General features: G+C 51.2%; 1 protein-coding gene across 1 annotated transcript; it reads left to right on the forward strand.

Moving 5' to 3' along the window:
* The first annotated feature begins 1 nt into the window (after position 1).
* XKR8 (XK related 8) lies at positions 2 to 6,857 on the forward strand. The gene is made up of 3 exons (XM_012750565.2): positions 2 to 383; positions 2,446 to 2,642; positions 5,280 to 6,857. The coding sequence occupies exons 1-3, from the start codon at positions 91 to 93 to the stop codon at positions 5,990 to 5,992; spliced, it is 1,203 nt and encodes a 400-aa protein (XP_012606019.1). The 5' UTR covers positions 2 to 90; the 3' UTR covers positions 5,993 to 6,857.
* The last annotated feature ends 3,976 nt before the right edge of the window (positions 6,858 to 10,833 follow it).

Genomic DNA, 10,833 nt, shown 5'->3' on the forward strand with positions numbered 1-10,833 from the left:
CGCCCCCGCCTCCTTCCTGCCGCCGCGACCCCTGGCTGCCAGGGCGGGCGCGCGCGGCAGAGGGGAAGGAGGGGCAGAGGCAGGCGGGCCATGCCCTTGTCGCCCCGCGCCACCCTTCTTCGGGACCTGGTCCTGGGCGTGCTGGGCACCGCCGCCTTCCTGCTCGACCTGGGTGCCGACCTGTGGGCCGCCTGCCAGTACGTGCTCAGCGGCCACTACCTGTGGGCGGCGCTGGTGCTGGCGCTGCTGGCCCTCGCCTCGGTCGCGATGCAGCTCTTCAGCTGGGTCTGGCTGCGCGCCGACCCCGTCGGCCTGCACGGGCCGCAGCCCCCCGGTCGCTGCCTGGCGCTGCTGCATCTCCTGCAGCTGGGATACCTGTACAGGTGAGCGCCGCGGGAAGGGGGAGGGGACACGCAGCCCGGCACCGCCGGCAGTGAGACGCCTGACATCGGAAGTGGGTGGGACCTACAGGTGAGCGTCCCGCCCATCAGAGAAAGAACTCCGGCTGACAGCCCTCAGCTCAGTTAACACTACCTTTCCTGGCACAGGTGAAGAAACTGAGGCCCAAACAAGAAGGGGAGGTGCATAGGATTCGGGGTCAGGCCTCTCTGGGATTTAGTCTGGCTTTGCCACCTGTGACCTCATTTCTGAGTTTCTCTGACCCTCAGTCTCCTCCTCTATAAAAAGTAGGTGCTCACCTAGAGATAGGTGTGGCAGGCATCTGTTGTGAGAAGTGAGTGAAAGAGGAAGTGCCTCTCACAGAGCTTGGTGTGTGGACTCAACACTGGCTGTCCCCTTAGCTGTGGGCAGGGCCTTGGGCAAGTCACTCACCTCTCTGGGGCTCAGTTTACTCGTTGTTCCGGGGAGATGGTAACATGGCCTACTTCAGTTTTGTGAGGTTTAAATGAAATGGCACCTGTACGTTGTCCTGGTGCGGAGTAAGCGTTCAACAAATGTCAGCTAGCTTCAGGGTTACTGGGGCCACCCAGGGAGCTTCAGCAGCCCTGACCCCCACAGCAGCACTGTACCCTCACAGCGGGCACCTCGCACCCTTTCCTGGCCTCTCGTATTCCTCTCCCTGGGCGTTCGCTTCCCACACCCAGGCCAAGCCAGAGGGCAGAGATGGGGCCTTACCTATCTGTGTCCCTGCAACCAGCCAGGGCTGGGCACGAGCTGCGGCTTGGAAAATGTGTTGGATCGGGCTCCTTTTCAGAACTGGCAGAGCCCCATAGAAACTGAAACCAAGGGGTCCGAGTCATGCGATGAAGTCGGGACATCTGGTGATCTGGGTGGGGATGGAGCCAGGATCCACTTTGAATCCGTTTACAAATTCTTTCCAGATCTTGCCTTGACAAAGCTGCGTGGAGTCCCCAGGAGTGGGGGAGAGGAGCTTTGAATGTTGCAGTTTTGCCTGAGGCTCTGTACAGACAGACATCAAAAAAGAAAAAAAAAAAAACCGAGCGGACATGAAGGGGTGCTGCTAGATAGTCCCAGGCGGGCTTTGAGGAGCCTGGAATCCATAACCTCCTCCCTCATCCTCTCCCTCCCTCTCTCTGCTGAGCTTGAGTCAGACAGACTGTACTGAGCCTTGGTTTCGAAAACAGGGTCTCTGTTCCCACCTGTGACTTGGCTATGCAGGGCCCCATCCAGGACACTGGGGGGTCAGAGGCAAAGGCTCCTGCTGAGGGGGAGCCCCATGGGCCCTGCCTGCCCCTTAGTGTTCTCAAGTCTGTCCAGGGGAGTGCCAGGTGAGTGAGTGGGCTTACTAATCCCAGTAGCCAGCTGAGCGGAGTTCTGGGTCGGGCAGGCCATGGTGCATCCTCCACTCCACACTCATGCCAACGGGTCCCCCGGCCTGTCTGTCCAGCCTCTGGACTCAAGTCTGTCCCAGTCTCCATCGCCATTCCTCCAAGCCAGCCTCTTATGTGGGATCCCTCCTCCGATCTAAGCCCTCCAGCCCTCCCTCCCCAGCAGGGCAGGGTGTTCTTTCCAGAGCAGAATCTGACATGTCTTGCCTCTGCTCAGAAGCTCTCAGTGGCTCCCTTTGCCCATGGGATCCCAGGAGATTCGAGAGCTACTAAAAGTTGAGAACTGTCTCAGCCATCTTTATGGCATTTTTGAATTCAGTTTTGGGTCCGAATCCTGATCCCACTGCTTATTAGTATCTTGATCCTGTTTCCCCATCTGTAAAGTGGGGCTCCTCTGAGGAGTCAACAGGACAAAGTTTGTGATGAGCTTGGGACAGTGCCTGGCCAGCATGAGTAGACGCTGCATGTATCCCCATCCTACAGATGAGGAAATGAGTTCAGTAAGGTTAAGTCGCTCGCCCCAAGCCCCATCGCATGGAAGTGAGGAGCTCGGATTGGAGCCTGTCTGCCTCCACCAGGTGGGCGGGAGACTGAGGGATTCACAGGACACTAACCTGGCCTCTGTGTGTGCTGCCAGGTGCGTGCAGGGGCTGCAGCAGGGGCTGCTGGCGTGGCGGCAGGAAGCGCCCTCTGAGTTTGACTTGGCCTATGCCGACTTCCTCTCCCTGGACATCAGCATGTTGCGGCTCTTCGAGACCTTCTTGGAGACGACGCCGCAGCTCACCCTGGTGCTGGCCATCGTGCTGCAGAGTGGCCGGGCCGAGTCCTACCAACGTGAGTGACGGGCCAGCGCCAGCCCGGCTCTTACAGCTTGGGGAGTTTTCCCTCAAACGTCAGAAATGTTTTCTCTCTTTTAGAAAGGCTGCTTGGAAAGTAGGAGAACATGCTTAAGTCAGGCAGATCGGGCTTCGAATCTAAATCACCCTCTGGCTATAGGAGTTTGGACAATGACCTGAGTATCAGTATCAGTTTATTCTCATCTGAAAAGTGGACATAAGAAATACTCCTGCCGCATAGGGTTGATGGAAGGATTAAGGGAGGTGATGCCTGGTACATCATGGCTCTTAGTTGTCATTTTTACCATTTTGAAGACAATAGCGATAAAGTGTGTTGGGTGCCTCATACAGAACAGGCAGGTTGTTAGTCAAGAAACAATTCATTGAGCACCTTCGTACACGCAGGTTTTTATTGTGCATTTGTTCTGTGCCTGTTGCGGTGTTGGGGACACAGCAGGGAACCAGATGAGCGCCGCCCTGGCCTGCAGGGTGGTGGACTATAAACAGGTGCGTGCAGGAACTAGAAAAGGGAGAGGTAGATGTCGGAGCTGGGCAGGGCCACACAAAGCAGAAGTTTGACAGTGAGGAAATGCGGGAAGGTTTTTGCCCACAGAAGGGAAGCGACTTGGCTAAGGTCACAGGCCCAGCCGGTGGCCGAGCTAGGACTCCAATGAGCTAGGACTCCAACGCATGTCTGAGTCAGGCTCTAGGGCTTCCCTTTTGCTTTCACTGCCCCCGCACACCTTGAGGCTCCCTGTTGTAAATGCCGCAGTCCCCCAAGGAACCCGGTCCCCCCACTCTCCTGTCATTCGTCGTGTGACCTGGGAGAGTCTTCCTCTCTCTGGCCTCAGTTTCCACGGCCATGGAAGATGGGGTTGGACTCAGTCCCCAAGGCCCTTTCAGCTTGCTAGTCTGTAACTTAATTGGCAGAAAGGTAACAGCGGCCGTCTCAGCTGGGTCCCTGCGATCAGCCAGGCACCGTGGGAAGTGCCTGGAGTCCTCATTCTACATTCACAGCAGCCCTGTGGGTCACTGCTATGCTTATCTCCAGTTTTCACAAGAGGAAAGAGGTGCAGAAAGGTGCAGGGTGATTGGCCCTGGGTCACTCAGCACTCACTGGGCACAAGTTTTTGTCTATTTGAGGGTGGGGGGTATCTGGGACCAGGGCTAAGTGGAGACAGTTTACACCGTGTGGGTGGAGGGGCAGGGAGACAGATTTTCCCACTTTTTATTTAGCAAACGTTTATTCAGCTGCTATTATGTGCCGCATACTTAGCTGCTTTCTATCCTCAGGGAGCTCGGGAATAAGGAAATGGGTAATTGCTGTGTGATGAGACCCAGGCAGAAGTGAGTGGCATGTTCCAGGGACACCTGATGCAGCCGAGCGGGTGGGCTGCGGTCAGGATGGGTGATGCTAGGGGCTATTAGAGCTGGGGCTGGGAAGTGGGACATGTGATCCAGGCTGAACAGCCTGTGCAAAGCCTGTCAAGGTCACAGCGGGTGCCAGGCAAACGGGAAGAACATCGGCCCTGCTGAGACTGCGGGGTGGGAAGGGTAGTTAGAAAGGGCGACAGCCACAACTCTGATGGCAGCCTGGGAATGGGTTCCCAGTGCACATCTGTGGAGTGAGAGCAGGGGAGGAAGCTTCGGGAGACACTCCGGTGCTGCTTCCCCCTCCCTGGATGTCCTGGTGCTTCTAGGTCAGGATGGGCAGCCAGGAAGTGGGATAGGACCCCCGTTGTAAACTTCTGGGTCTTGGAAAATCAAGATTAGGGGCCAGTCTGAGGGGGGAGCCGGGGGATTGGGGAGACCTTCTGTCCACACAGCAGGGACGTTCCTCCTGGCCTGGGGGCAGCTTCAGCAGAGGCCTGTTGCCATCCCTTAGGATTTCCCGTCTCCCCCCCCTTTTTTTTTTTCCGAGACAGAGTCTCGCTTTGTTGCCCAGGCTAGAGTGAGTGCCATGGCGTCAGCTTAGCTCACAGCAACCTCAAACTCCTGGGCTCAAGCAATCCTACTGCCTCAGCCTCCTGAGTAGCTGGGACTACAGGCATGTGCCACCATGCCCGGCTAATTTTTTCTATTTATATTAGTTGGCCAATTAATTTCTTTCTATTTATAGTAGAGACAGGGTCTTGCTCTTGCTTAGGCTGGTTTCAAACTCCTGACCTTGAGCAAGCCACCTGCCTTGGCCTCCCAGAGTGCTAGGATCATCTCCCCTTTTGAAACTCAGAACCGGGGAACTGGGACTGCTGACATTCACACTCAGGAAAGGCTTGGGCTCATCCGGGAAGGGAAGGGTTATGGTGGCCTAGAAGATGCTCAGCGTGAGGCCAAGGCCCAGGGGTGCTGAATGCTGGGTGACTCTTTGTTAGTCACATGCATACCCTCTCATCCTTGAAAATGCCACCGTGCCTTACTATGCAGGTGGTGAAGGGCACACTGGTGGTTGAGTCCCAACTCTTCTTGTGGTTGCGTGAACTTACCGAATGTCCTCCCCCTGCAGCTGTTCTTCGACAAACAGGGGTGCTAATGTCTGCGTCGGGGTGCTGTGAGGGCCCCCGAGGTACCTGTGACCCCTGGGGGCTGCCATGCAGGCTGTGCACAGCGCTCACCCATATCCTGTCACTCTTTGCAGTGGTTGGCATCTGCGTGTCCTTCGCGGGCATCTCGTGGGCGCTGCTGGACTACCACCGGGCCTTGCGCGCCTGCCTGCCCTCCAAGCACCTCCTGGGCCCGGGCTCCTCCGTGATCTACTTCCTGTGGAACCTGCTGCTGCTGTGGCCCCGAGTCCTGGCTGTGGCCCTGTTCGCAGCCATCTTCCCCTGCTTCGTGGGCCTGCACTTCCTGGGCCTGTGGCTGGTGCTGCTGCTCTGGGTCTGGCTTCAGGGCACAGACTTTATGCCGGACGCTGGCTCCGAGTGGCTGTACCGGGTGACGGTGGCCACAATCCTCTATTTCTCCTGGTTCAATGTGGCTGAGGGCCACACCCGAGGCCGGGCCACCATCCATGTGGTGTTCCTCTTGAGTGACAGTGTTCTCCTGGTGGCCACTGGAATGACTCATAGCACCTGGCTGCCCAGTGGGGTCCCACTGCAGACGTGGCTGCCTGTGGCGGGCGTCTGCTTCCTCCTGGGTCTGGCTTTGCGACTGGCCTACTACCGCTGGCTGCACCCTCGCTGCAGCTGGGAGCCCGACCGGGTGGACGGGGCCCGGAGTCTGCTTTCCCCAGAGCGGGGGAGTCAGCTGCCTCAGAACAGGCGTGCGGCCCAGTTAGCTCACACCTTCTTCCCCAAGGCTAAGGGTGCGGCTGCTTCGCCAGTGAAGGGAGAGGCCAACGGGGTCCTCTGAGGCAGGGTCTGACCCAGCGAGGGAAGGAGGACAGTGAGTCACTGTAGAAGGCAGGAGAAGATAAGCTAATTATGCTGCTGTGGGCCTGAGCCACTCACCGAAAGTGGGACGCCTGCTCTGTGCCCGGCACAGCAGAGTCGAGTAAGGCACAGGCCTCCTTCGAGGCATTCACAGTGTGACCAAGACGACAAGGGCTGGGTCCTGCAGGGTCAGGGCCCCAGTTATATACAGAACACTTCGAGAGGAAAGAAGAGAGCCCTTTTCTGTCCCTGTCCCCCACCAGTATAGCTGGTGACCCCAAGCTTCCCCTGTGGGTATGTGCACCTCCCGGCCATCTCTAAAGTGATTGGTAGAGGTGCTGTCCCACCCCTTAAGGACCCAGGGGCTCCAGAGGGCTGTTCTCTAGAATTCTTCCTCCCCTGCCCTGCCACATTCATTCAATTCATTCAACAACATTTACTGAGAGCATTTTATGTGCCAGGAATAACATTCTGTCCTTGGAAGCTGGAACAAGCTCAGCTGCCACCCTAGCTTCATCCCTCATGCACTTCAGCCAGTCCTGGGTTGGATCTCAAGGCTGGAAGCCAGGGCTGTGAACTCTGGGTGCCCCCCCCCCCCTCGTCAGGCTCTGCAGGGTGCAGCTGGCACACCCTCCGCTCCTGTTCTCTGGGGCCGCCTTTCAACCAGATGCCTTGTGAACCTGCGGTCTGAGTACTTTTATATTCTTTAGCCAGCGTACCTCCTACCTCAGAGTCCGTGTGAGAGGAAGATGTGGGTGCATATGTGTCTCCGCAAGGAGAGACACGTGTTGTCTTTAACAGTATTATTAGGTTATTATTAAAACCTCATGAAATCCGTTAACCTAGTCTGTGTCATTAAACAAAATCTCCCGGAGTTCAAAACCTCCTGGAAAGGAGTCCAGGACATGAAATCCATCCCAAAATTGGTAAAGGCCCCCAAGACAGAGAAAAAGAGCTGGCTTAGCTGGGCCTCCTCGGCCTTGTTTCCCACGTTTTTGGAACTGGTGGGGCCAGCGGGGGGTTGAGTGCTCAGCTGGGGACCAGAACCCAGGTCTGGGCTGACTCTTGTGCATGCTCTTGACTACCAGCGCTGCTCTGGGCCTGGCAGGAGCAGCCACAAACACCTTAGTACCGTGATAAAGTGACTTGTGGGACACACGTGATAGTGCTGGGGAAGTGGGATCTTTTGCTGTTCTGGGAGGTCTGTGGTTTGGAGAAACAAGGAACAGGAAAAGGTCACTGGACACAAGAAAAGGTTCCAATGAGTCACCTGTGTGATGGGATCCGGGATAGTCTCAGGTCTGTTATTCATTTATTCTAGTGGAGACATAATAAATAGGCTTAAGTAAAACCTTTGGTACATCAGATAGTGTTGAGTGCTAAAAAAAAAAAACATAACACAGGGAAGGGGATAGGGCGTACTTGTGTGTTGGGGGTGGGAGTTACAAGTTTATATAGAATGGCTGCGGAAAGCCCCCCTGAGAAATTGATAAGCCCTAAAGGAAAGGGAGGGAGGGAGTCCTTTCAGCGGTGACTGTGTGATGTGGCCTGTAAATGTCAAGAAGGAGCAGAGTCCAGAGTCACTGGTGGCTTGAACTATTGTGAGGGAAGGAATTTTTTTTTTTAATTTCAGAATATTACGGGGATATAAAATGTTTTGGTTATATAATTTGCTTTTGTACAGTTTGAGTGGAAGTTATGAATTTGTCCATCACCCAGATAATGTGCATTGTACCCGTTAGGTGTGCATTTACCCATCCCCTCATCCCCGCTCCCGCCTGCTTGATTTCTGTTAAGTTTTACTTTTGTGCGTGCATGTATCGATCCATTAGTTCCAATTTAGTAGTGAGTACATGTGGTATTTGTTTTTCCATTCTTGCTATACTTCACTTAGAAGAATGGTCTCCAGTTCATCCAGGTTGTTACAAAAGGTTCACCATTTTTTTTTTTATGGCTGAGTAGTACTCCATGGTATACACATGATATACCACTTTTTATTAATCCATTCATGTATTAATGGACACTTGAGTTGTTTCCACATCTTTGCAATTGTGAATTGTGCTGCTATGAACATTTGAGTGCAAGTGTCTTTTTTATAAAGTATCTCTTTTTCCTTTGGGTAAATACCCAGTAGTGGAATTGCTGGATCAAATGGTTAGGTCTACTCTTAGTTCTTAGAGGTATCTACATACTACTTTCCACGGAGGGTGTACTAGTTTGTAATCCCACTGACAGTGCACAAGTGTTCTTTCTCTCTGCATCCAAGCTGACATCTGTTGTTTTGGAGCTTTTTGATAAAAGCCATTCTCACTGGAGTTAGGTGGTGTCTCATTGTGGTTTTGATTTGCATTTCCCTGATGATTAGAGACGTTGAGCATTTTTTCATGTGTTTGTTGGCCATTAGTCTTTTCTTTTGAAAAGTTTCTATTTTTTCTCCACTTGTTTGATGTTTACTTGCTGATTTGCCTGAGTTCTTTGCGGATTCTAGTTATCAGTCCTTTATTGGATGTATAGCATGCAAATATTTTCCCATTCTGTAGGTTGTCTGTTTGCTCTATGGATTGTTTCCTTGGCTGTGCAGAAGCTTTTAAATTTAATCAGGTCCCACTTATTTATTTTTGTCATTGCTGTGATTGCCTTTGAGATCTTCTGCATAATTCTTTGCCTAGGCCAATAGCTATGTGAGTTTTTCCAACCTCTTCTGATCCTTTCAATATATGCAGAAAAAGCTTTTGACAAAATTCAGCACTCTTTTATGATAAGAGGTCTCAATAAAACAGGCATCTATGGAACATACCTCAACATACTCCAATCACTTCAGAAGTGTCACCATTTCTGTTCAACATTGTACTGGAAGTCCTAGCCAGAGCAGTCAGGCAAGAGAAAGAAACCAAGGATATCCAAATGGGGAAAGAAGAGGTCAAACTATAACTCTCTGCTGATTATATGATCTTATATCTAGAAAACCCCAAAGATTCTGTCAAGAAACACCTGAAATTGATAAATAAATTCAGCAAAGTCTCGGGTTACAAAATCAATGTACACAAATCAGTACCATTCCTATATACCAACAACAGTCAAGCTGAGAATCAAATAAAGACTCAGTATCTTTCACAATAGCAACAAAGAAAATAAAATACTTAGGAATATATTTAACCAAGGAGGTGAAAGATCTACAGGGAGAACTATAAAACACTGAGGAAAGAAATTGCAGAAGACATAAACAAATGGAAAAACATATCATGCTCATGGATTGGCAGAATCAACATTGTTAAAATGGCTATACTACCCAAAGAGGGAAGGAATGTTACAAATGGAATTCCACGAAATGAAGGGTTTGTAGTGCTCTAGTGACCTGAAGCTAAGGATGACCCAGAGATGAAGGATGGGGGCAGGGAGAAGTTCTGGGAAGATGATGCTGGTGATTTTGACGTACATGGCACATTATAGGCAGAACTGTAGATCATCCAATCTAGTGATTTCCAGACTTTTGAGTATCATGGACTGGTAAAATGGCCAACGTGGTTGCCAATTTAATTTTAACAAAAGAAGTCATTAAAAACTATCACCATCGGCTGGGCTCATGCCCATAATCCCAGCACTTTTGGGAGGCTGAGGTGGGAGGATTGCTCAAGGCCAGGAGTTCAGGACCCCGTCTCTACAAAAAATAGAAAAACTAGCCAGGCGTGGTGGCACTTGCCTATAGTCCCAACTACTCTGGAGGCTTGAGGCAGAAGGATCACTTGAGCCCAGGAGTTTGAGGTTGCTGTGAGTTATGATGACATCGCTCCATTCTAGCCCAGGCAACAGAGTGGGGCCCTGTCTCCAAAAACAAAACACCCCAAAACAACAAAAACACACACAAAACAAAAAAACCCCAGAACTATCACCATCTATTATCTTCATCTCATAAAAGAAAGGATCTGACAATCTCAGAACAAAGGACCAATTAGTTAATTGAATACATTTAAACATACACACACAATTGAAATCATAATCATTTCTCGATTCATAGGGAATATCAATACCAGCGAGGGCAGGCTTAGCTTTTATGAATTGCTAGGCTTAGTGCCCAACCTGTCTTGGACATAGGTCTTAAGGGTGTCACCAAAACAGTGAAACATGTGTCACCAAACTTATTCCTGTCATGTGTGAAGAAGAGTAGGGTGAGGGGAGATGCCATATGCACAAATAGAAGGCATGCCCCTTTTCTCCTTTTTTAGGCATGCCCCATTTCTCCTAAGAAAATCCAAAACGATGTACTTCTAATTTTATTTTTGGCTAAGCTCTCAACCAATACTCTCTATATGAAATGGCCAAATGATGGTAATATGTATGCAATTAAATCCAAACCATGTATATAGTGTACCACTTAAGCTGCAGAATCTAGCAGTTGATTTGTATATATATATATATGTATTTTTTTGAGACAGTCTTACTCTGTTCCCCGGGCTAGAGTGCCGTGGCATCAGCATAGCTCACAGCAACCTCAAACTCCTGGGCTCAAGCGATCCTCCTGCCTCAGCTTCCTGAGTAGCTGCAACTACAGGCATTCGCCACCATGCCCAGCTAATTTTTCCTATATATATATATATATATTTAGTTGTCCAGCTAATTTCTTTGTATTTTTAGTAGAGACAGGGTCTTGCTCTTGCTCAAGCTGGTCTCGAATTCCTGAGCTCAAACAATCCACCTGCTTCGGCCTCCCAGATTGCTAGGATTACACGCGTGAGCCACCGTGCCCAGCCGGATTTGTATATGTTTTTAAAGTTTAAAAATTCAACAACTTAAAAAAGATGACAGCGACATTACTTGCAACTA

Source organism: Microcebus murinus, chromosome 2 (genome assembly GCF_040939455.1).
Source record: "Microcebus murinus isolate Inina chromosome 2, M.murinus_Inina_mat1.0, whole genome shotgun sequence".
Taxonomy (NCBI): Eukaryota; Metazoa; Chordata; class Mammalia; order Primates; family Cheirogaleidae; genus Microcebus; species Microcebus murinus.